Raw genomic sequence first — 26,790 nt, 5'->3', positions numbered from 1 at the left:
TGAATTTTCCAAGTTAGCTTTGGGAGTTAAGTTATGTAAATAAATTAGAAGAAATGGGGAAAAGCGTGCATGTGTGTGCCTGCATGTGGTTGTAGAAAAACATGTTGGATAAATTAACACTGAATGAGAGCACAGGGAATTCATAAAACGTTTTACATTCTACTAATTCCTGAGCTACGCAGCAGATGTAAGAGTAAACCAAGTGGCACTGGTAGAAAAAGCTTTTTTGCAGAGTTCAGTGGACATCTGGCTACAGTTAAGGCATGCTTTTTTAATACAGAATGAGTACTTTTTAAAAATATGCAGTCCTATAGGTTCTGAATTGGGAAGGGCCTGTATAAGCTAAGTGGACTACAAACAAAAATGTGTGCTATTGGTGGGAGCATTCAGTAACTTGCACATTATGAATATTCCAATTGTTTTGGCCCTGGATCTAACAATCACAGTGATGAGCTGTTTAGGATTCAGAAGGAATTAAAAGAGGAAAAAGGAGAGAGGGATCCTGAGCTGCAGGGAATCTCCTCTCAACGGTTGCCTTCTGCCATGACGGTAGCTGCTGGAGGTTGCTGGCTCAACTTAGGACCTTGCTCCAGATCCTACTGAGGTAGCCTGATCTGCTGCTGATGGTGGTGTTGCCTCATTTGTAAGCTCCATGTAGAGATTTGATGCAGGAACCTGGAGCTTTGGCTCAGGGCAGATTTCTCAGCAGGGCTTTTGAAGGCTAGGAATTTCTTTTTCAGGAGTGCAAGACTTCATACCTTCTGGCTGTTTTAAGGCTGATACAAGCTTTTCACATCAAAATGTTCCCCCTGTTTCCAGGTGGGACAGGATTTGTGCATTCCCAGATTATTGCAATTCCATTGGCACTACTTCACTCTTTTTGAGATTTTGCAGTGTTTTTCATCCATGTATCTCTTTGTAGCTGAGCTGTGCCTTAAGAAAGTCGTAAATCTTTTGCATCACAGTTTTGTTTTTTAGTGGGAACAGCTGTGACACCAGGAATTGGAAGTTAATGGACCAGATCCTGGTGATGTGGGAGTTTCTTCTTTAATAAAAGTTCAAATGCAGCATGTCTCTGTGCTCTAAATAACTGTGGGATACACACTGCTTACTCCTGCTGGGAGCACCATTTCTAGTGAACTCATTTTAGGAAAAGCTCTAAGTCAGTATTTGATACTTCTATCCCACTGCCAGCCACCTTCAACGAAGTCAATGACATCTCTTTTCTTAAGTCATAGAATCATTGAATCATAGAATGTGTGGGGTTGGAAGGAACCTTTAAAGGACATCTAGTCCTGACCTCCCTTCTGACATCCTTGGGTATCAGGTGACTTTTTGCCTTTTGTGATACTTCTATCATCACTTTCTCTTTTTTTTTTCTTTTCACTGGTGGACTTCTTAGTGGTGGATCTTTTGTCATTTGTCCCCTTCTCCTTCTCTTCCCTTCATCTTTGAGAGATTTAACCGTAACTACTATCACTGTATGCATATCTTATGATTATATTTCTCCACATGGAAACCTCTTTCCAAACTACTGCCCTTTCTCTCAGAGCTACAATTTTAACCTAATTCAGATAGTCTTGTCTAATCTCTTCTAAGGGGTATCCAGCTATTAACTCACTTCTGTTCCCTGTCTTCTTTCTGGATCATCTGTCAGCAGCAACAACCTCCATCCTCAGGCTTAACCCATACCCTGGGTCTCTCTAAAGGCTGTACTCAGTATGTCTGCATGTTGTCAACTACTTTTTGCATAGCATCTCTAATACAGGGTCCTTTTTATGCTAAAATTTCACACAGCTATAATTTCATCCAGGCTTTTAGCATTCTGATCCTGAATTTACCTCTGCTTTGTTTCTAGCCTTTCTGTGTGCTCCTATTCTTTCTCCAGTTTTCAGGACTGAATCAAACCGTTCTTTGCAGTAAGAGCTGTTCACAGGTGATTCTCTTTGCATGGCTTCTTTTATTTATTGTCAAGATGTAGACTCCCAATTCAAACCAGCCTGCAACATGAGCTTTCATTGTTTCCTTGTTATATTTTCTGCTTTCTTTCATTTCCCCTCACATCAGAAGGACCTTTTTTGAGTACCGTCAAAGCTGCTACACTATCAGTTCTCCAAAAAACAACTACCTTACCTACTTGGGCTACAGATCTTTCAAAATAATTGCTTGTCTTGCAGTTACATATTTGTGCCCTGCTGCATTCCTGTACCAGCTGGCACTTTATATGCTTTATAAACTGTTTGGGACAGGTTTTTGCTGTTAGTGCCACCTCCAGGACAACCACTCTGGGGTTCACTAGTTGAGACCCCCCCTAAGGTGCCTTGGTAGTTGGAGAAGAGAAGTAAGTTTGCAGAATGTTTGGTAGGCTACATCTGCTTGCCTCTGAGCCCTGGCCTTTGAGAGTCTTTCTTTAACCTTTTGTCCAGTATGGAAATGATGAATTAATTCCTTTCTCATTTTAGGGAAAGTCCTGTAAACCTTTAGCCTGTGACCTCCCTGAAGACCTGTGCTGGCAAGAGTGTGCTTTGAGTGTGCTTCTCAGCCCTTCCTGCAAGGCCAAAACGAAACATCCACATTTGGCTGCAGTTCTGCAGTCTGGAAAAACTTCCCTTTGGTGCAGTAAAACTGAAAACTCATTTTGCACACCTCAGCCACAGACCACAAAATTCAACTTGTCAACTGTGCATGGCAGCCCTGTTGGAAGGCTGAAGTGTCTCTATGTTTGCAGCAAAATCCTGCAGCAAAGTGAGCTATTGGGGGGACTGAGATCATATATAACTCCTTATTTACTACATGTCAGATTCATAGCATCAATGATGTGAGTGAATGTAATAGGTCTGAATTACAAGCTCCCTGGCAATGGGATGTTACTAAGAGCCATCTGTACCCTTTGGTGTAATGCTATCCACAAACATCTCCTCGCAGACTCCTGACCCATGTTCTCCTCAGTTTGATACACAGGGTATCATTTACACCTAAGACTAGGTTCCCCTGGTGGGGAAGAAGAACTGTTTCCCACACCTGGTCTTCCCTTAGAGCCAGTGGGAAGAAATAAGCACCCATAGGGTATGATTACCCCAGCTGAGCAATCTGCCTGCAGGTGAGATACAGCAGTATTGCCTCTCTGAGGCTTTTTGCTTTCAGCTGAGAGAAATGGTGTTGCTTTACCCAAACCTTTGCTTTCCCTAGATATCTGGGCCCTGCTGAGACAGGATTCTACCAGCAGTAACACTGATGACACATTCCTGGTATGAGGGGTGGGTGGCATTAATCCAGGTTGAGCTTGAGCTATGAGGCAAGAAAACATGGGGAAGGACTCTCTGTCTTATGGAAAGTCTTTTTTAATATATAAAAAACAGGAGGAGTTGGAGTTTTTCTGGGATGTCCTAAGAGTCACCACAGAACAATCCACATGATGCCACTTAGAAATAAATGAGTGATAAAAATAATCTCTTTAGGGACTCAGATACCAGATATCTGAACATTCAAATATTATCCTACTTGGAACATTAACTACCTTTTAATATTTATTTAGATTGTTGGGGTTTAGTATTTGTCTTTTTTTGTGTTTTTCACCAGTATAAATAGATTATTTATAACATCTTTAGTGCTATAACTAAGTCTGGTCAGGAAAAACATATATAGCAATATTCTATGGAAATATGCTTGTTCTAGATAAATGTCATGAAATTACTTTCCAGGCACATGATCATGTCTCTGCCAAAGAAGCACAAACTCTTCTAGCCCCAGAGCTTTCTCTATAGAGTCTTCTCCAGTTTCCACCAATTGTGTCATTCTGCTTTTGGAATTCCAGTGGGGAGAAGCATTGGCATCACATTGTTCCGGGCATCACACCATGCTGCTTTTCCTAGCCTGTTGTTCTTTTGAATGCTCCTAGGAAAAATTTTATTTAAATGTTGGGAGAAGCAGTTAAGGCTGGTCTGTTGGTATTACTGAGTGGCATTAGCAGGAAAAATCCCATATGGTGTCTCTGTCTACATTTATTCCCTTCCTGGGCCACCCAATTAACTCTGAGGGCAACTGTTGCATATTAGGTAGCTAATGATCAAGTAATTTATGCTGACTACATACCTCCTGTGGCTGGTAATGCATCCCAATTATGTGAAGCAAGGCAGAAATTTGGATCTTGGTGTTTCTTGCTCTTACAAAGAACAACATTGCTCTTTTTTCCTTTCTGCTGTATAGATCCGTAGTTCCTGTTCGGTAGATGTATAACCCCTCTGAGGAAGCATTCCTTCGCTGTCTGTTATGCTATACCATGATTTTCCTGCCTAGCCATATCTTTCCCCAACAGGCCTGGTAACTGCCAAAGCTGGCACTGTGAGCTCCTAATTTGCATGGCCAGCTCAGCTGGGTGTCATACAGCTCGTGGGGAGCAGCCTGGTTTTCTGTGCACACACTTCAGTGGAGCCATAGGCTCCATATGGTGAGGCATTTTTTCTCCATGTCACTCACAATAAGAACTGAGCCAAAGATCCTCTGTGTTTTACCTCTGAGATGAATGTCATCCTGGAGCATAATAACTTGCACAGAAGAATTACTTTAATATAGCACATATTTTTGAGCTAACTTACTGACCTGGCTGCCAGCATGCTGAGAGTGCTGCAAGGCTTGTCCTGAGGACTAAGCTTATTGTGCTAATCAGTATTGCTCCTCTTTTCTCTCCTGCCTCTCTTCACTGGTTGTCTCTTTGAGATAGAGGCTATCTTCTTCTCATTGCTTTTATTTAATCTCCCTTTTCTTTTCTTACAGTGTGCTTTGGACTCTAATGCTGTGATGTGTGACAGGAGCTATTCTAATACAAATATTTTTCTGGGTTTGCTCACAGTCCAGAACAAAACTTTAGCACTTATTGAAAAATATGCTCCCTTTCTTTCAGTCTGTCTGCAACTCTCAGTCCCCTCCTAGTACCTGCAGTGTATGGAGCATACTTGTCTGCACTTCTGTGATGCTTTTGACTGTAGTCATCTGTACTAAATGCTGCCAGGCTGTTTCTGTAAAGGGCTGTGTCACACCACAGATTTTTTCATAAGGAAAAATTATGTTGATTGCTTACTTAAAACAAATAAAATGTTCAAATGCTATAAGGGATAATGTTTCCTCCTTATTTTCACAGGAGAATTTTACTGAGAAATGAATAAGACAGTTCACCCTAGATTTAGATAATAATGAGGTAGGAGATAACTTAAAAAGTAAGAAAGAAAGCCTAGGACTCCCATTCTCTAAAGAATTATATATACACTTGACATTACATATGAAAAGAAGAAAAAATGCATGTCCAAAAGCCTTGGTAAAATCAGGAGACCTTCATTTCTAGTGTTTGGAAAAGAATGAACTTGGAGGAAGAAGGATGGGTAGGGGTGTTGTCCACATGAGCGAGAAAAATTTATCACAGAGGAGAAGACCCAAACATGCAGTAATGAGCACAATGAAGAAAACCTTTCTCCTCACCCAAGTAAAAGACTCCAAAGGATCTGAATTAGAAATGTAGTATGAAATGGCAGAAGAGAAACATTAAGGTCACCTGGATACCCAATTCCCATGGACTACCAGACTTCTATAGTATTTCCATTCTTAGTGCTATGCTGCTAAACAGATTCAACAGAATATAAGTACCCCATGTTTATACAGTGTCTGGCACAGGCAGGTATCAGTCTTTGTTGGAGGCTGCAGGTGCCACCAAGGTGGGAACACTCTGCTCTGAGCCTGTGAGAGAGGAGAAGACCAAAATCAGAACTGGCAAGGCCCTGTCTGATGAAATACCTGTGGCTTTTCTTTCCTCTCTGGTGGGAAATCTAGCCTCAGTTGGATTTTGGGGTCTTTCCCACAAATGTGATAGCACAGGACATGCTACAGAGGCCAGATGTCAGGAGCAGAGTAGTTCTTTGTACAAGGATGGGCTGCAACCAACAGTCTGTAGTGAGTCTTCTAAAGCCATTTGAGCCCCCTGCCAGGCATGACAAAAGGAATCAGATATTGAGTATCCCAGAGCTTGCTCAGAGGTGGCACCTTGGTTATTTTTGGCCATCTGCAAAGATCCCTTTCCCTCTTCACCTGAAGGGTTTTTCCTTCTGGAGTTGATTCTGGTCTACAGAAGGAGCAAAGGATAAGCAGTGAAGTGGTGAAAAGGGGTATTTGCCTTGCCTCTGGTGTGGGCATGGCTGGGTGAACTCCTGGTTTGACCTGAAGACTTGCTTTTTTTTACTTCTTTTTTTAACCAGCATTAGGGAATTCCTCACCAGCTTGTTCTCGCAGTAGCCAGGCCAACAATGACAAGAATGTGGAAACCAGCTAAGCAATTATATTCACAGTGGTGGTTAACAGCATCCCTTCATCTGAAACAAATCAGTTACAGTCCAGTGAAACCTGCTGTACCTACTCCCTGTACATAATAGAGCCCTTGTTGTGCATTTTCAGAGCGTGCCGGATCACTTAAACAGGCTCGATGAGAAGCAACAGGAGAGAAATTTTGTGTTTTATTGGCCAGAGACACAAAAAAAATGGGTGTAATCTCATTTAACCCATTTCCACGCAGAAGTCTGCCATTCTGCTTTTAAAGGTATTTCACCAGGTGCTGCAAAATGTTGTAGGAATGAAGTCCAGGAACGTAACTTAGAATTAGCTGTGAACAAGAGCGAAGAGCAATTGTCAAGGCAGGAAAAGTCAGCTAAAATTACTGGAAGTTACTCTGACTGTGGTCACCTCTGAAAATCTGCTGTATCTTCTATACCACTGGTTTTAACCTGTTAACCCCAGGAGTCTGTGAATTGCTTTTAAGCATATCTATGAGTTTTAGAATCATAGAATCATATAGGTTGAAAGAGACCCTTAAGATCATCAAGTCCAACCTTTAAACCTACTCCGTCACGTTCACCCCTAAACCATATCCCCAGGCACCACATCTGTACAACTTTTTAAACACATCCAGGGATGGTGACTCAACCACCTCTTCAGGCAGCCTGTTCCAATGCCTGACAACCCTTTCAGAGAAAAAACTTTTCCTAATGTCCAGCCCAGACCTCCCCTGGTGGAGCTTTAGGCCATTCCCTCTTGTCCTATCACTGTTTACTTGTGAGAAGAGACCAGCACCTGCCTCTCTGCAGTGTCCTTCCAGATAGTTGTAGAGAGCAGTAAGGTCTCCCCTCAACCTCCTTTTCTTTAGACTAGACAGCCCCAGTTCCCTCAGCTGCTCCTCATAAGACTTGTTCTCTAGGCCTTTCACCAGCCTAGTTGCTCTTCTCTGCACCTGCTCCAGCACCTCCATGTCTTTCTTGTGTTGAGGTGCCCAAAACTGAACGCAGGACTCAAGGTGGGGCCTCACCAGTGCAGAGTACAGGGGGAGGATCACTATCCTAGACCTGCTGGCCACACTATTCCTGATACAAGCCAGGATGCCTTTGGCTTTCTTGGCCACCTGGGCACACTGCTGGCTCATGTTCAGCCACTTGTCAATCAGCACCTTGAGGTCCCTTTCTGCTGGAAAGCTTTCCAGCCTCTCTTCCCAAGCCTGTAGTGTTGCATGGGGTGGTTGTGGCTCAAGTGCAGGACCTGGCACTTGGCCTTGTTGAAGCTCATGCATTTGGCGTCAGCCCATCAATCCAGTCTAAGTCCCTCTGTAGAGCCTTAAAATCCCTCCGTAGAGGTAGTTAGGAACACAACTGCACATCAGCTGAACAGCAGACAATGTACAGACATTTTGATGAGGGGGTCATTAAGAGCAGTCAGCATGGTTTTACCAAGGGGAAGTCACATTTGACCAATCTTATAGCCTTCTATGAAGAAGTAACTAGGTGGATAGATGATGGTAGGGCAGTAGATGTGGTTTATCTTGATTTCAGGAAAGCATTTGACACTGTCTCCCACAGCATCCTCATAGATAAACCAAGGAAGTGTGGTCTTGATGATCAGGTGGTGAGGTGGAGCATGAACTGGTTGAAAGGAAGAAGTCAGAGTTGTGCTCAATGGGACAGAATCTAGTTGGAGGTCTGTGACTAGTGGAGTCCCTCAGGGGTCGGTACTGGGACCAGTACTATTCAATATTTTCATCAACGACCTGGATGAGGGAACAGAGTGTGCCCTCAGCAAGTTTGCTGGTGACACTAAACTGGGAGGAGTGGCTGGCACACCAGAAGGCTGTGCTGCCATTCAGTGAGACCTGGACAGGCTGGAGAGTTGGGCGGGGAGAAACTTGATAAAATTCAACAAGGTCAAGTGTAGAGTCTTGCATCTGAGGAAGAATAACCCCATGGACCAGTACAGTTTGGGGGCTGATGTGCTGGAGAGCAGTGTAGGAGAAAGGGACCTGGGGGTCCTGGTGGACAGGAGGATGACCATGAGCCAGCAATGTGCCCTTGTAGCCAGGAAGGCCAATGGCATCCTGGGGTGTATTAGAAAGGGTGTGGTTAGTAGGTCAAGGGAGGTTCTCCTCCCCCTCTATTCTGCCTTGGTGAGGCCGCATCTGGAATCTTGTGTCCAGTTCTGGGCCCCTCAGTTCCAGAAGGACAGGGAACTGCTTGAAAGAGTCCAGTGCAGAGCCACAAAGATGATGAAGGGAGTAGAACATCTCCCTGATGAGGAAAGGCTGAGGGAGCTGGGTCTCTTGAGCTTGGAGAAGAGGAGACTGAGGGGTGACCTCATCAATGTTTACAAATATGTTAAGGGCGAGTGTCAGGAGGATGGAGCCAGGCTTTTTTCAGTGATGTCCAGTGACAGGACAAGGGGCAATGGGTGCAAGCTGGAACATAGGAGGTTCCACGTAAACATCAGGAAAAAACTTCTTTCCTGTGAGAGTGACAGAGCCCTGGGACAGGCTGCGCAGAGAGGCTGTGGAGTCTCCTTCTCTGGAAACATTCAAAACCCCCCTGGACATGTTCCTGTGTGATGTGCTCTGGGTGATCCTGCTCTGGTAGGGGGGTTGGGCTGAATGATCTTTCGAGGTCCCTTCCAACGCCTAAGATGCTGTGATTCTGTGATTTCTAAAGGAAAATTTACATCACGCTGGAAGAATTTCAGTGAACTACATATCAAATGAGACTGCCAAATTGCAATATGTTATGACAGACAGAAGCTTATAGAAGTCAGCCAGGATGTGCAGGTGGCAATTTGGAAGGCCTACCCTTAGGTACACTCCCATTAATGTCAGCCCTGACGTACATCCAAAGCAGAATTTGATCCTTGGTGTTCCCTGAGAAAAGAACCAGCTACAGCTCTTGGAACTGAAAGGCATTAATAGTTGCGGTCTGTGCACCGTAGAAGCTCCTTGTTTATGGGGCTTTTATTGTCTTTTTGTGGAAATGAGGGGAAAGATGCTTCCATCTTTTAATTGACTTAGTGACTTTTAGCAGGTTTGGAAAGATTCTGCAGCTGGTTTTGGTGGTGTCCACCCAGCAGTCATACAGTTAATGCAGCTAACGCCTGCTATTGCTGAATTTGTTGTTTGAATTAGTCTCTAGTCTGTGCAATTATCTTGCAAGTGAAAACAAGCTGGTTCAGAGTGAATTGAACAACAGGGTCCTAAATGGGAGTGCAATGTGAACTACAGTAGCAAATTTTCATGGATTAATGGCCAAATTGTTGTCTCATTAAAGTCCGATGGCAAAATTCCCATAGACGACAATAGGAACAGGATTTGACCCTAAGAAGAGATTCCATTTGAAGCATTTGAGCATCTCCCAAAAGCCAGTTATTAAATCAGAGGCACCATAATAACTGTGCTCAAATTTATTTCAGGACAAGGAAGCACAGTTGGGAGGTCAGTAAATAGTTGCCATGTCATTTCTGTGGTGACTTCATTGCAGAGCTCAGCACTGGCCTGTGTACTGTGTTGACAACAAGGCTGAGAGGAGAAAGAGCCTAAAAGAATCACATTGTAATTGATGAAAAGAAGCTATTTCCATCAGCCACCTCGTCAAGCAACTTGGCAAAGGAGAAGCAGAAGGGTCTCTTCTGGTGACTGACCTGCACCGCGTTTCTCTTCTTTCAGTGCCATCAATAGGCACCACCTGGCTCTGCTCCAGGCTCTAAAGAAAGCTCCAAGTAATCAAATGGTCGCTGACAAAACCACACTAACAGAATGTGTTTGTCTCTGCCATACAGTTTAGTACCCGCACGTCCTCTTCCTCTAAACAAAAAAATCATCAAGAAAAATACATTTACATTACTGTACAAAAAAAATGTGTTACGGTTCTGCTTTAACTTTTGTTTTTATTTGTTTGTGTTCATGGTTAAATAGAAGCAATCGGCTGGTAGAGGCTTTTCTGAACTACTATTTTATCTTAAACACTTCTGCTAGGACCACTAACTTCCTAATGAGTGATTATTCTGAACTCGTTAGCAGAACAATAAATGCCAGACACATGCATGTCCTCTTAATATGCTGAGATACTTTTAGCCTTGGAAACTGCAGAGGAGGTCTTAAAATTAGAAAGTGGGAAACTTGGTTGTCCAACAAACTGTACATCTAGAAAAACTCACGTAACCCTCTGAATGAAGTGAAATCCTGTAGTGGAAGCTACTCACCAGTTACGGCACGGTGGTGCAGAAACAGTATCCAGCTGGAGTAAGTGATCTGGAGGGTAGTGCTGGCTCACTGAGGTGAGACAGGCTGACCTATAACAAAGAGGAAACCTGATTTTGTATTTTTTCCTTGTTTTTCTTAATGTTCTTTCTTCTTGGCTTGGCAGTGTTTATGCATATATTTGTCTGTGAGCAAGTTCAAGCCCCAAAAGTTTGGTTTTACTCAGTCAGATGTCTAGATCCATTCATATGTGTTAATCTTTTTTCCTTTTCCAGATTCTTTTGCTCTGATTTTCTATTAGGACTATTTGGCTAGAAATTAGAGCTTTATTTATAAGCAATTTTTAATTACTTTTTGTGTGTATGTGTGTAGCCATCCCCTCTTAGGTTAATTGTATTTTACCAAGAAAAACAAGTCTATAAAATAAACTACTAACAGCCACTGGAGAATCGTAGTTTCTTGTTACCTTTCCAGTCAGAGCTGTGGAGATATTTCAGCAGTGCTACATTAAATCTCCAGGATATGAACACAATGCAAATTGGAGATCTATCAATACATCTTTGATAATCCCAGTAGGTATCTTTCTGCATCTACAAGTACCTAAATATCCTTGAAAAATAAAGCTGCATTTTCATTAATTAAATTAACATTTCGATTTCATTTTGAGTAAGTAGATTATATCCTTGATTCTGTTTTGGTAAAAGAACGGCAAAGAAAAACAGGTTCTCCTTAATCAAATATTACTTGGTTTTCCAACTTTGTGGCTAACCCAAATAGAGAAGTACCTGCTAGCTAAAGTGAAGTTGAAAGACATTAAAGTGAGACATTTCAGCGTAAGAGAAACTAAAGAATTTATGTCTAGAAGAATGTACCTCATTTGCATTTGTTACAAACAGTACCTGATACTGGACTTCTCTCGATTCTATATAAATTAAAAAGCATCATTGATATCTTCCAAGGAATATGGCTTAATAATGTAATAACAGTAATTTTGTTATAGTGGCTATATCTGTTTCAAAAACCAATTTCAAAAGTCTGTCATACGATTCAGCTTGTTGTGTCCTCCTTTCACTTTAACTTTCACTTAAAGGAGGTTTTATTTTTTAATAATAGTGAAATAATTGTGATTACTTGCATTTATATTTTTGTCTAGCAAACAAATCCCAAAGACTTACTGTATTTGGTCTGCTCTGAGAGCAATGTGAGTTTTGCTGTGTCATGCACTGGAGCTGGGGTTTTACCACTGGAATACCATTTGTCTTAATCTAGAGAGAAGGGCTAGGCTGAGTGCTAAGCCAGACCCTCTGGCTGAGGAACAAAGGAACCTTAGTCCACTTTGCTTTCCCTTTCAGTATGTATGGGGTATGATTTTGCATGGCCTAAATGCCAGCTTCATCATTTCCACCCCAGCCTGCTGCTGGACAAAATCCTGCATTGAGTTCCAAGTAGAACTGTGAGTTACGAAGGCACAAGCAAAACACTATGCTGTTCTTCTTAAATTGCTGTCAAGTTCTTTCAACAAACAAAAAAAACTTTTAAGTTTTCTTACACAGGTATCAGGGCTGCGATCCCATTTTTAGGGATCCCAGACCTTTGTCCAGAGCATGTTTTTTATTGAAGAGGCTGTTGCAGTTGTATTCACACCCTTAAATAGCTGATAAATAACTCCCTGGGGTGCCCTTCAGCTTCGCGCCTTCTCTCTGAGAGCATCTTTACTTCATCAGCATCAATAATGGATCAGTCTGTCAAAACTTCTGACCTCTTCTCCTGGGCTGGGAGAGGATGCTGTCATGTAGCAGCTGGGCTTACACAGCCAGAAAGTAAAGTGGTTAATGACTGACCTGGAAAAGTGATGGAACAGGAGACAAAGCTGTTTCCAACACACAATACATGCCATAAGGACACATGCTTTTGACAACCATGCTTTTATTTTAAAGGATGATAAAGCACAGTGTGACTTTCTAGTTTTTGTTCTATACCAAACATAGTGGTAACCCAACAACTTCAGGAGAGAGCTGGGCCACCTTGCCCAGTTTTTATTAACATTGTGATAACTTCTTAAATCTGAGTTTCAGCCCCAGGAAGAAGACGATTGTGTCTGATAAAACATCCAATAGCCATTGAGAACTGACAAAACTGTAGTGATACCAAAATGAAGCCTTGTTTTTCCCAGGGTAGAGAACAATAGAATCATAGAACGGTTTGGGCTGAAAGGGACCTTTAAAGATCATCTAGTCCTACTCTCCTGACTTGGGCAAGGACACCTTCAACTAGATCAGGTTGCTCAGAGCCCCATACAACTTGATCCCTTGCACCTCCAGGGAGTGGGCATCCACAATGTGTCTGGCCAACCTGTTCCAGTGTCTCACTGCCCTCACCATAAAAATGCCTTCCTTTTATCTATTCTGAATCTATCCTCTCTTAGTTTAAAAGCATTACCTCTTTTCCAGTCCTGGTAAAAAGTCTCTCCTTTCTTATAAGCCCCCTTTAAATATTGAAAGGCTGTAACAGCTGTTATAAGGTCTCCATCTAGCTTTTCAGCTCTGAATATTCAGAGCCTAAAGGTATGCCCAATGTCATCAGCTGGTTTTAAAGAAAAGAAAATCAGTGACCATCCTGTTGTCCTGCATGCAGGTCTTTCACAGCAAGTCAAAAGTGAAAATCACTTTGACGTTCCCAGTCTTTGCAGACTCTGGCTGGCTCTGCCCCCAGTGCTCCGCACGCTGCACCATGCTGTGTCAGCAAGGCAGGTATTGTTGTTGAAACCCAACTTTGAATGGCAGGTGTGAAGGTCTGAACCATCAGCTGACGTCTCCTAAGAGAGTTGGTTGAGTGAAATCAGTGCTTTAGCTGTTGCCTTTTCCTGATCATCCATAGAACAACTTATTTTGGGATAACTGTTGTGTACTCAAGGAGCCCAGGCTGTGTTTGTTACCCCTGCTGTAGTCACACTTCATCTTTGTGTCATTTAGCCAAATTGTTTCGGTGACAGAAGAATAGAAGTTCTGTTGGAGGAAGGAAGTTGCTGTGTTGGCCTCAGACCGTACTCTTCTAAGCTGGAAGAGGCTGGAGTGATTGTCCTGAGGTGGACCAGAAGCAGCCATGCCAAGAACAATATTATTTATGCTCTAATTTATAGCATCAAATGGAATCATGAACAGAACCAGTTTTTTATTTCATTTGAAGTTTTGCCAAAGCGGCGATTTACAGCTTCCTAGTAATAATGAAGAGTTCAGCTGTCTTGACCAACGTGTGGTCACACATGTTGCAAACTGACATAAATATTTTATAACATCTTGCTGCAGTTCCTGTTCCACAGAAATGTTTGTCAAACAGCTCAGGGAATCAAAACGGTGTTAATCTTTAAATTTAATCTCAGAGTAATTGTACTTTTTTTAAAACTTTTTTTTAAAACTTTTTTTTTTCCATTCTGAACTGGGATAACTTGTTCATACTGCTCTTGATTGAAAACAGTTGGAAGAGGAGGATGGGAGTTTCCATTTTTTAACTTTTTTGGAAAAATCTCAGGAACTTTATTAGCTATTTGATTTATAGTCTGGCGTAAATATCTCTCTAGTGCAGTGAGTGCTTTTGAAACTGGAAGTGGTTAGGTTAAATCTTGAGAAAGTGATAAAAATTAAAGCACTCGTATGAAATTAGTGGTATTTGGTCACCTGGAATATTTGGACCATAGTTCTGCTCACACCATATGGAAAAAAGAAATAGAACTGAAATTTTGAGTAGCAAAGAAAGTGGAAAATACAAAGACTATATCATTGGAAGAATATTTAGTGGTCCTGAGGGGGAAGATGATAGAAAAGATGTATCATTTTGTGTTTGTGTTGTTGTCCACATTGCAGTCCAGATGCTCCAGTATCAGGGCCAAACATGTTGAGTGCTGTGCATTCAGCTGCCCATAATTTACAGACAGCTCCAATCAAGTTGAAAACAGACCAAGATAGCAGGGAGAGTGCACGCAAAGGTGATGAGAGCTGTAGACACAAAGGTCAGGTTGCACGTATGTGAGCACTTCACGCATCTTCCTTCTTCCTCTCTGCATTATAAAGGAAGAAGAAGTTTGTAGTAAAATATTCAGACAAGGAGCCAGGTCAAAGGGTAGTCACGGTAGGCTGGGTACTCTCCTGGTGATGCCAAAAGCAGTTTGGACAGTTGGATGACTGATCCCAGCATTTAAGCAAAGCACGTGCTTGGCAAAACAATGGCCCCTGAGGTCAGCACAGAGAGTATCTTAGGGCTGGAGACTAGACTGGAAAAGTGCATGGAGTTGTGCTACAGATAGATAGATAGATAGACAGACAGACAGACAGATGGATACAGCTTTAACTGCCTGGCTGCATTTAAAAGAAGTTTTGTGAAATACGGTTGTAGATATGCTGGAATAAAGAGAGAGGAAGAGAGGCAAGATGCTTAATGCCCTGAGAGACAAAATAAAAGACCACCGCAAGGCAGAGGCTGTGGAAGGCTGAGAAGTGGGAAGAAAAATGTCATAATGCTGCAGAGCACAGTTAAACTCCAAGGTGAGCTGCCAAATGAGGACAGCAGGAAGCTCTCCTCTTGCCTTCTAGAGGGAATCTGGACTCTCAGGAGTGCTGTACATCTCTTAGCTGCTGTGCTGCAATATAGATGGGCACTGTGACAGGCCACTCAGTGCCTTGGCCACGTGCACATCACGATAGCTATGATTTCCCCACTGAGTCCCAGCATAAGCTGCCTGGGTTGAAGTCCATTGATGACCTTACAGTCCTGGTGGACTGCAGGAGCAGCGAGGGAAAAACAAAAGGAGTGTGAATCACTCCAATGGGAAATGGAGGCTCACACAGATTTCCTGTGGGATGCTCTGTTTACCTGTGTGTTTAGTTATCTTCAAGTGCCAGTTGTATAAATGGAGGAGAGCTTAGTGGTGTTTTTTCCCAGTGCATTTGTTTTACTAACATGGCAGATTTCTTATTTAGAGCCGTCTTTATTTCTCATAATTTTTAAAGGAAAGCATTACCTTTCTCTAGAATCATTTGAGGGTGTGTCTGAATGTATCATAAGTATCTCAAATGGCCCATAGTGCTCTGAAGCAGACATATGTTACATCTCATTAAACAGCTATCAAAACTGTGGTTCAGAAGCCGAGTCTGCTTGTCCTGGATTAGCTGGGAATGAGAAGAGAGAATCTGGTACTGCTCAAGAAGCTGCTTCTGCTGGTTCCTTCCTAGAGAGCTTTGGAGAAGCATACAAGGACAAATGAACAGTATGGTGGAGAAATCAGCTCTGATAACACCAATAACAAAAATACTCTTGGTTTCAATCAGATTAAGCTCCCATCCAAGCAATCTGCTTGTGAAACAGCTATTTCTATGGCTTATCAGTGGTGTTCAACCAAACAGAGCCATCAGCAACCATCTATGAACTGTAATTCAGCTCCAGCCTGCATTTGGAGCAACCTCACTTACTGAAGTGGCAATAGCAAATGAGATACAAATAGCAGAGACTCCCAGACTCCCAGCATGATGCAGTTGGCGTGTGAGCAGTAAGTGCATAAGCTTCCTTCTATGTAATTTGCTGGAACCTCAAAAGGAAGTTAGTGCTCTCTATAGCACTGAACCCAAATTTTATGCAACCATGATTCACATGACCAGCTGCCCGTACAATGGGAGAAGTTGCCAGACATTGTAAAAATGGCTTTTAAAACTGTACTCTCTTAATGTTTTTGGATCACGTTTAAACCTTAAAATTGCCTTGATCTTTCTCCTCAGACATAGTTGCTTGTTCAAATGGAGGGTAAGGGCTGGTTTTCATAGACTTAGGAATGCAAGCATAATTTATGCTGAATTTTTCCTGTCCAGGGGAAACATCATATTTGGGAGAAACATGTGTCTGCAGCATCACAGAAACTGCCATACTCTGACAGAAACACTGGCTTTTGTGCTTGGCGAAACTCTTGCAGAAACTGATTTATTCTGCTCAGTCTCCCCATGAGGTGAACAAATAGCAACCCCCTGAGCTGAGAAAGACAGCCATGTGGACTATAAACTTCTCATTTCCATCCTGGACTACCTTGTTTCATTCACTAATTGGCATAAAAAGGTGTGACAGTGGTACCTGTAAAACAGATGTGGAATTACACAGGGAGGCTGGGAGTCATGTAGAGGAGACACCAGTGTGTCTTCATTTTCTTGGGAGGATCAATGCACTGGGATCTATGTGCCAAGGTCCCATGGGATAATTTTCATAGGGGGCTAAGAATTTGGGGTTTGCCTCAGGATTCTGCCCATGTGCTTGGCAGTAGCACAAAACCTGATGTCCTCATTACTGCTTGCTCCATCAGACCTCCCTTCTCTACCAAGTGTATTGCTATACATGAAGAGGCTACCAATGAGTGCTTCATGTTTTAGACTCATCTGGGCATGAACAGTCTTTTATTCTGTTGTTTGCATGTATGCATGGACTGTATGTCCCATCCCATTTGGGATTCTGTACTGCTTTATTGCTCCTGATAATTTCTCAGGATTTCTCCATTTTTATTGCCTATGACACCAAGTTTTTCTGTAGCGTGGCAGTCCTGTTTTCCAAGCAGTGATTTTACTCTTCTCCTTTACTGAAAGACTTAATGCATATAAAGACATTTGGTTATCTGGTAAATAATAATTAAAAACTCTGTCTAGTCTATTTCTCACTAAAGCCAAAGAAATATTCTCAGTAGCTTGGCTAGAATTCTGTGAGGATCCTAATACTGTGTTTCTAGGAAGAATTAAGGCATTGAATTTGGCCCAGAATTTGAGTTTCTTTTTAAAAAAGCTCTATCTTGTCACCTCTTGGTATTAATTGTCTGTCTTCACGTTTCCTTTCAATAGAGGAATGATGCTATTTTTAATCATCTGCAAAGTTCATAGATCCTTAAAAAAACCAACCTGCCAAACCAGCTATTCTTTGGGGAAGTTTCTCTAGTTCAGCTTGAAAAATCTGTTTTTCTCAATGCAACAGAATCATGTTTGCAGACAAAACACACACAATTTCTAGCATATGGATTTGTTTCTTGTTTGGTTTTGTTGTGTTTTTTTTTCTGAGGAGGAAAAATTGCTGCCCTGGAAGCTGTGAGAAATAGTAATAAGTTCTCTGCTAAATTTGGTGTTGAGCTGTACCTCTGCAGTCTGAAATCACAGTGCAGGGGTTGAGGAGTTTAGCACTTAGATTCTTCCTATGGATTAGTGAACGAAACCCTGAAGACATTTGCCTTATGAGTTTTATTTATTGAAGTAAACTTCCTGTAACATGTGGGAACAGCATGGCTTTGTTTCTTCTTGCCTGGTACTCTGCTACATCTTGCCTGTCATGTGCCCATCAGGGTTGTCCTCATCAGCAGAGCACTTACTTCTGTGAGATAAACCATGCAGGATCAGGTCCCTGGTCAGCAAGTATTCTGGCATGGGGACTTTGTCATGTTCCAGTTCTGCTCATTCTGATGTTGGTGTAAATCAAAATCATTGATGTAAAATGAGGTGAAAATGAAAAGAATGATGGAAATATGTCCCTCTAACCCAGTGAAAGGAAGTTACTTGCACAAAACAGAACAGTTACTGGTAAAACCCCATTAATAGTAGGGACAACTTATGTTGCAGTTGAACTAGTAGACCTCCTTAAAGGTGGTTCCCCAGGAACTGAGATAAACATGAAATTGAGTTGGAGATTTTTTAAATGTTCCCAGGCTCTGTGGGAAAGGAAGAAACAGCAATATAAAAAGGTTTGAAATTCACAGTTATATCACTTTGTAGCAAAGGGGATGGCCAAGAGTGTGTGATTTTTTCAGCTAGTGACTTGGAACCCAGAAAGAAGGCCAGACACTATAAGAAGAGTTTGTACAGCAAAGTAGTTGTTTGTCCATCAATAGCTACTGAGAAGGCAGAGTGGGGATTATTTCCAGATTTCAGGGAAGACATGCTAAACAATGTCTTCCCCATAACCATCATGGGTTTGGGTTTTTTCCCAAGCAAATACAAATTAAGGTAATAAGAAGCCACAAGACATTAAAAATGAGAAATTACGGGATTAGCCCTCTGATGTGCCTCCTTCTCTGTTTTCATTCAAATAAGATAATCAATACAGCTTTTCCAGGGTGAGATGCAGTGCAGGACAGGGCCTGTAAAAATTCATCCACGCCAACAAGAGAAGCTTGAGTAGCTGAGAAGGAGCACTGTGAAGAGGGTTATCAAGTCAGCTGGAGCTGAGGAGACCAAAGTAGGATCTGATTTTTGTAGAACAATCTTTCACACTGTAGAAAATGGATCTTTGCTGTTGCTCTCTGCCCCCCAACCCCTGCACACATTCTCAGTGGGGGTTATTTTAGCTACTGGTTATTTTAGCTTCCCCTAATGGGAGGAAGTTTTGCTTGCAGATAGTTAAAGTACATCCTGGCTGTAAAACTGGACAGGTGGAGATGGAAAACACATTACAGGAAAAATCTGCATGGAATAAGCTTACTGAGTTCCCTGATTATTAGGACTTCCCTAGCAAGGCTGTTAACCTACTAATTATAAAGGGAGAAGCGGATTAGCTGTGCCGGCTCTTGCAGCCTGCGCTGGTGATCCCTGTGTGTCTGTATTTCCACCATGTCTCTTTCCTGCTTTCTGCTGTCACCAAACTAGGAAGTTCCCTGTTCCAGGAACTGTTTCCAAAGTGTTGAGAGATGTTCACTGATCCTTGTTTACTCAGCTCAGAGACTGCCAGGCCAGCTTACAATTGTGTGGATTAGGGACTGTGGTTCCAGAGGGCAGGCTCAGAACCACAGCTTGAGGCCCAGCATCCCAGAGGGCAATGGCCTGGGACTGTACAAACAGCTTGGCCCAGCCAAGTCATCCCACAGTTCTCACTGTGCTGTGGCTGCTGTGTGCAGGCTAGAGCACAGGAGTATTTGAAGGTGCAGGAAGCCGAGACTTTAATCCAAAAAGATGCTGAGCAGCTGGAGGTGGTCTGAGCTTCAGTGGGCTCTGTGTGTTCTGCACTAGGTAAGGCCTAATTCACTCCTTGATTAAGCCTCCACTGTCTTTACAACACTTTCCTGATATCCTAGGAACTACTATTTTGTGTCTTTGTTCCCATCTACAAAAGTATGATCTATAATGAGTAATTATAAAGCTAAGCCATGCTTGCATCCCTCCTGCTTGTATTCCTCCCTGAGTGAAACACCCACTTCTCACTGCCAGAGAGCACAGGCAGTGATAAAACTAATTGCTATCTGTGAATTGGTTTCACCCTTCAGTTTCTGAAATAAGTGGGTTTTATGGACTTGGTCTGCAAAGAGGGAGCTGCCACACAGCAGACTTGGTGCTGTCAGCAATGAGAAAAGCACTTGGGGCTCTTTGCTGCAAGCCTTTTTCTGCACAAAACCCTTAACTTACCCCCATGTAGCGTGAAGCCTTGTGAGCAGCTGATACTTTTGCCTTTGTTTTTGGGTAGTGACATAGCATCTGCCCTCTCCATGACAACTCATTTCCCTTACATTTAAAAATGAATCAGAGCACCTGGCTTTAGCTCTGCAGGGCTGTGCCTCACCATCTAATCATGAGACCTTTCAAGACTGGTAAAAGAGTGGTATAATATGGCTTTCAGGCAGTCTTAAAAAAAAAAATCCAACCCTAAAAGCTTTAATCTTAAACTTAGCAATACCTCAGTGAAGTCCAGCTTTTGATCTGGGGCAGAATGTGTTTCCAAATTCATTTCACGCTGTGCTGTTTCAGTGAATATAACCACTTCACCCAGGGGTCCTACTCCTAGACCTTCTGGGAAACTTCAGAAAACAGCCTTCAAAGGTAGGCCAGGCAGTTTTTGCTCTGCTGCCAGCCCTACCACAAAGCCAGTGTACGATGGACCAGCTTTGTACTTGGAGATTTAACTGGTTGTGAAAACAGCAAGTCCCTCATGGCACGTGGTTGTAGTCACTCCAGTATGAAGACGATAATACCAGTATAGCTCATCTGGATGCAGTAGATGCAAAAGGGGTGAGCTAGGGATGCTGTGTATTAGTGTGACCATGTTTACCTTTGGATCTTTAACAGCACAACTGTGGTTGGCTTTAAACAGTTCAATCTGCTCTCACAATGCAAAAACATGTATCCATGTGCATGGATCTCCCAAATGCTTAAGGTTCAAGTTTGGAGTCTTGAGTTTGCAATGTCTTGAAATAGTGCTGGCACTGTGGGGATGTAAACTAGCCAGAAATTAAGCGCTGAGCTAAGTCCTGCCCAAGGTGTGCATGAATGCCCCTCCCAGCCCAAGTTACATGCACAAGCCATTCTACAACCCCACACTCCCTTTTGACGCTTTTCAGTCTTAGTAATTATTACATTAATTCCCAATGTACTTCAGGAGGTTCCCCAGCACACTACTGACACCTTTCAGCCTGGTGAGTTCCCCCTCAAAAGAGAAAAAACCCAGCGAGCCTGAAAGACAAGTGTCCCAATACTAGTTCTTCACCTTCATGGCAGCTGTAATTCCATCACAGCTCTCACACCTCCCTGGGGTAAAGGGAAGCTGGATACTCCTGAGCACCCTGCATTGTTGGAGGTGTCATCCAGGCAGAAGCCAACCCTCTGGAAAAAAAAAAAAAAATAGGAGTGGGGGGGATACTACTGGCCATGCAGACTGCTCTTTCTGTAAGGCATCATGGTATTATGAATAGACATGAGATGAAATGCATTTTTTTTTTCTTGTATTGAGTGTGGGATTCTTTGATGAAATATTTAAACTTTTTCACTGTTTTAGTGGGTGGAAAATAACCAAAAGGCCTTTTTTTTTCTATTGAAAAAAATTCCACAAGAAGATTTTCAGTGGTTGGGGCAGCAATGCCTATGATACTGTGTTTCTGCCTTTTCTGTTTCTTTCAGAAGAGGAACTACCACTGGTTTACTTTTTTTGCTGAGCTTCATTTCTGCTCCAGGGAATGAGCAGGGGTCAGGTCTGTGACCCTGATCAGCCAACCTTTGATGTGACTCTTTCTAGACAAGCAAGCAGAGTATTTAGTGCAAAATATTTCTGTATCCCATTATCTATCCTCCATGTTCAAAGGTCACAGGAAGTAGATGGTTTGAAATTGTATCTTTTTTTTCCATTCATTGCAGATAAACTTTGACATTCACAGTAACTGTGTTTTCCCTTCTGTGATACAACATTGTCAGTGTAAAGCCAAATAATGATGTAGAGCTGATGTCCAGTGTTGATCTTAGTCTAGTATTTCAGAAATCTCCAGTCTGGAGATGGTTGCAGGTTTTCTGCTGAGAATGTGTTGGGTTTTTTAAATTCAGAAATGATGACTGACAAAAACTCAAACGTTATCTTGTGGGAACATACAAGTTCTGCTATGAAGCTCATTTGGAGAAAGGCCTCTTAGGTCTAGGAAGGAAATTTGGGTCAGAAATGTCAGGCACTTCAGCAGAACAAGCCACGTCTTTGGTGCAATATTCAACAATGACTGCAGAGACCTTGATGCTGTTTCTGGGTTTGACAGCAAAACCTTGACCTCCCAGGCAACTGCTGACTCCTTGTCTGCTGGCTGGAAGAGGAATGATTTCTCTCTGCCATTTTTTTACGTCAAAGATTTCAAAAATACTTGGCTCTATCCTGATACAGAGCAGAAAAAAATATGAAAATGCTTGTGGGGTAAAGATTGCTTCCTTCACAGATATCCTGGAGGCTGAATATTTTTTCTGAATACATGAAGACTTTTTTTTTTTTTCCTAATTTGCACTGGAGCACAATTTAGTAATAAAAGAGGTGGCACATTATGTGCAAGGTGAGGATCTGGGAAACAGGATAATTGGTTTCAGTCCTTTCCTCTATCCTTTTAAAGGTGAACTTGACATTGCTGTTAAAGTTTGACAAACATATTGAGCAGCATCTGCACGGCTCTTCCAGTGGTCCATCCCCATGGCTGGACGTCCCCAGTGGCTGTGCCCAGGTTTGCCTGTGTCTGTACAGCTGTCTATGGTGTATCATCCGCCGGGGGAGCTGCTCTGGGCTCAAATGACCTGGTTATTTTTAATCTAGGTACTTCCTCTCGTTGATTAACCATGTGACTGCACACATGCTTCTGCTGGCACAACCGTTGGGATGGCACAGGGGCAGGAACAAGCAACAGGAGGCAAGGGAATGCTGCCAAAACCAAGTTCATCGAGATATGTCTTCAGTTTTTCTCATGTAACGTTAAGAACAGTTATTTGTCATAGAGAAACACTGAATGCATGGAAGAAAATAGCAGCTTAACACCTTTGTAGTCATAAAGGTGCCCATTAAGATTTTTTCAAGCATTTGTCTGAGTAGACATAGTAGTGCTTGAGTAGACATAGTCCAACAATTACTGATTTTTAATATTGTGCTGCAAGCTGGTCATCAAGATGTGAATCAGTTGGTTATTTCTGGGTGAAGATTTCATTAGGATTTAAACTCTGTAGACACTTTTTAAAATGTTTCCTTCTATCCTGCTGTCTAATCTCCTAATCAGCATGGCAGAAATCCCATTAATTAAAGACTAAGACGTTTTATAATCTTTTTTCCAGACTGCAGAATGAGTTTACCATTGCTGCTCATCAGGCTGAATCCAGTGCAGGGTGCTACTGGTCACCTGGAGCGTCTGCCCCCGCGTGCATGGGAACAGGACATGTTCAGGCTCCTGCCTAGGAAGGATGAAATTGTCCTGTAAAGGCAGGGTTATCCCATGCAATCTAACATTTGAGCTTCAGCTGTGGGCCAGTGTCATCTGTTTAACAGGACTTGTGGCACTCTGTGTTTTCCTTGAGTGAAGTAAAAGGGTTATCACTGAGAAAGCATCCTACAAGTGTGGCCAGCAGGGCTAGGGAAGTGATTCTGCCCTTCTACTCCGCTCTCATAAGGACACACCTGGAGTACTGTGTCCAGCTCTGAAGCCCTCAACATGAAAGGGACATGGACATGATGGAATGAGTCCAGAGGAGGGCCACAAAGATGATCAGAGGACTGGAGCACGTCTCCTGTGAGGACAGGCTGAGAGGGCTGGGGTTGTTCAGCCTGGAGAGGCAAAGGCTCCAGGAGACCTTATAGCTGCCTTCCAGTGCCTGAAGGGGCTACAGGAAAACTGGGAAGGGGCTTTTTACAATGTGTGTAGTGATAGGATGAGGGACAATGGCTTTAAACTAGAGCAGGGTAGATTTAGAATAGACATTAGGAAGAAGTTCTTTACACTGAGGGTGGTGAAGCACTGGAACAGATTGCCCAGAGAGATGGTGGAGGCTTCATCCCTGGAAACATTCAAGGTCAGGGTTGAGGAGACTCAGAGCAACCTAATCTAGTTAAAAAGCTCCATGTGCACTGCAGGGAGGGCTGGACTAGGTGACCTTTAAAGATTCCTTCCAGCTCCACACATTCTATGATTCTACATGTCATGTATGTCTTCTGCACTGCTAATATGCCATTGATACACATTGTGTCTGGTGGTAAACTAGAAGGTAACTGAAGTTGATGAGTTGAGTATATTATGGTGAGCTCGTAAGTTGCACATACTATGTGGTATCCAACTCTGAATCTATGCTAACTGGAGGTTAGCAAATGTGACTCCCATCTACATGAAAAGCCAGGAGAATCTTGGGAAGTACAGGCCTGTCAGCCTGACCTTGGTGCTGCAGAAGGTTATGAATGAGATCACGTGGATTGCCATCACACTGCACATGAGGGACAGCCAGGTGAACAGGCCCAGTCAGCTTGGGTTCATGAAAGGCAGGTCCTGCTTGATGAACCTGATCTCCTTCTGTGACAAGGTGACCCACTTAGTCAATGAGGGAAAGGCTGTGGGTGTTGTCTACCTAGACTACCTAGACTTTATTAAAGCCTTTGGCACTGTTTCCCACAGCATTCTCCTGAAGAAACAGGCTGCTCGTGACTTGGATGGGCACATAATTCACTGGGTAAAAAGCTGGCTGGGTGGCTGGGCCCAAAGAGTTGTGGTGAATGGTGTTAAATCCAGTTGGCAGCTGGTCACAAGTGGTGTTCCCCAAGGCTCAGTGTTGGGGCCAGTTCTGTTTAAAATTTGTATCAGTGACCTGGATGAGAGCATTGAGTGCACCCTCAGTAAATTTGCAGGTGACATCAAGTTGGGTGGAAGTGTTGATCTTCCTGAGGGAGGAAGGCTCTGCAAAAGGATCTGGACAGGCTGGATCAATGGGCCAAGGCCAATTGTACGAGGTTCAACAAGGCCTATATCAGGTGCTGTACTTGGGCCACAACAACCCCAGTCAATGCTACAGGCTTGGGGATGAGTGGCTGGAAAGTGCCCAGAGGAAAAGGACCTGGGGGTGTCGATCGACAGCTGCTGAATATGAGCCAGCAGTGTGCCCAGGTGGCCAAGAAGGCCAACAGCAACCTGGCTTGTATCAGAAATAGTGTGGCCAGCAGGACCAAGGCAGTGATTGTCCCCCTGTACTTGCCCCTGGTCAGGCTGCACCTTGGACACAGTTTTGAGACCCTCACTACAAGAAGGACACTGAAGTGCAGGAGCAAGTCCAGAGAAGGGCAACAAAGCTGGTGAAGGGTCTGGAGAACAAGTCTTATGAGGAGCATCTGAGGGAACTGGGGTTGTTCAGCTTAGAGCAAAGGAGGCTGAGGGGAGATCTTACCTCTCTCTCTACAACTACCTGAAAGGAGGTTGTAGCAAGGTGTGGTTGGTCTCTTCTTCCAAATGAATAATGGTAGGACAAGAAGAAATGGCCTCACGATGTGCCAAGGGAGGTTTAGATTGGATATTAGGGTAAATTTATTCACAAAAAGTGTTGTCAGGCACTGGCACAGGCTCTGGGTGATGGAGTCACCATCCTTAGAGGTGTTTTAAAGCCACATAGATGTGGTGCTTAGGAACATGGTTTAGTGGTGGACTTGGCAGTACTGGGTTTGCAGTTGGTCTCAATGGTCTTAAAGGTCTTTTCCAACCTAAATGATTCTATGATTCTAAACCTGACATGTGATTTGTAAAGGACTGAGAGAGCTGGGCTTTCAGGAAGGCCACTGAAACTAATAGGCGTGAGGTAATGTAATAGGAGTGTAATGTGAAAGAAGCACTAAGGATGTACACACTGTGAAGTTGTATACACTGGAGACCAGCTGAATTCAAATTGAGAAGAGTGAATCATCAAAGCCCTGCTGGTGCTGGGACTGCTAATCCAGAAGCTGTAGAGTCTGAGTGGTCCCAGCCCTTCTGTCCCTGCAGTCAAGGACTGCCTCCAGGGCCTTGGGAGCTGCATGTCATTGCTTGATTTCTTCTTGGATATCCTATCTGGTAGTGCATATAATGCCATTTGAACATGCCTTGCTCTTTTCTTCCCAGGGAATGGCTTTTACACTCAAAGAGAGGCTGCAGCTGGGAATTCATGGCCTCCTTCCTCCTTGCTTCTTGACCCAAGATGTTCAAGTCCTCCGTGTCATGAAAAACTTTGAGAACAAATCTAATGATCTAGACAAGTATGTCAAAAACATCTCATTTCCTCCTCCCTCCCCCTTTAATTTTCAGTTCTTTAAAGCCCCCAGGAAGATTGGAGGATCAGGGCTCACATGTTTCCCTCAGTCGCTTTTTCCAGCTGTCCATACTCTCTTGCACCAGGAATGTTTATTCTGGCCTGCCTGCCTTCACCTCAGTAACATGCCATCTCAGTCCCAGAACAGCACAGGTACTGCTCTTTTCTACCACCACGGTACTGGAGAACTCTGCTATTTGCCTGGAAATTCACCACATTTGGGGTGCAAGTGCACAACAAAAAGGCAATCTCTGCCCCAGAGCACTAAAGGTAGAGTGAACAGATGTAGTACATGTACTGATCTGTATGCTCATCAATACATTCCCTAGAATACCAGATGGAAGAACAGAAAGAACCTGCCGACTGGTAGGAAGAACGTAAAAAAACCAAACCAAAACAGAAGCAATGTTGTGTGATGACTGATCTTTCTGTTCCTGAGTTTCCATTGTGTTCAGTTTTGTTCATCAGGGTTATTGATGGAAGAGGGTGTTTCCCTCCTGCCATGGATGGTTTGCTTTTCCATCTGTCTCAGTTGTTACTGGTCTGGGGACTGAGGCAGCAGGACTCTTCCCATGTAGAGCAATTCCATTGCATTGGGTTTCCTGTGTCACAAATCCCTGTGTCACTCTTGCAAATCAAACCTTTCTGGCAGTGTGTGATGCTGTTTTGAAGCCACACTGCAAGATTAGGTACCAAACATAAGAGGGAGTTTGTTAT

At 43.1% G+C, this 26,790-nt stretch overlaps 1 protein-coding gene across 2 annotated transcripts in view; it reads left to right on the top strand.

Moving 5' to 3' along the window:
- The window catches only part of ME3 (malic enzyme 3), a 131,677-nt gene that overhangs the window by 42,619 nt on the left and 62,268 nt on the right, over nt 1-26,790 (top strand). For both annotated transcript variants that reach the window (XM_051620751.1, XM_051620741.1), the window contains exon 2: nt 25,887-26,020. In XM_051620751.1, coding sequence (XP_051476711.1) covers nt 25,887-26,020 — 134 coding nt within the window. The remainder of the gene's footprint in view (nt 1-25,886; nt 26,021-26,790) is intronic.

The sequence above is a fragment of the Apus apus genome, chromosome 1 (genome assembly GCF_020740795.1).
Source record: "Apus apus isolate bApuApu2 chromosome 1, bApuApu2.pri.cur, whole genome shotgun sequence".
Lineage (NCBI taxonomy): Eukaryota > Metazoa > Chordata > Aves > Apodiformes > Apodidae > Apus > Apus apus.
Note: the sequence above shows the minus strand (reverse complement) of the source record. Positions and strands in the feature narration are given on the sequence as shown.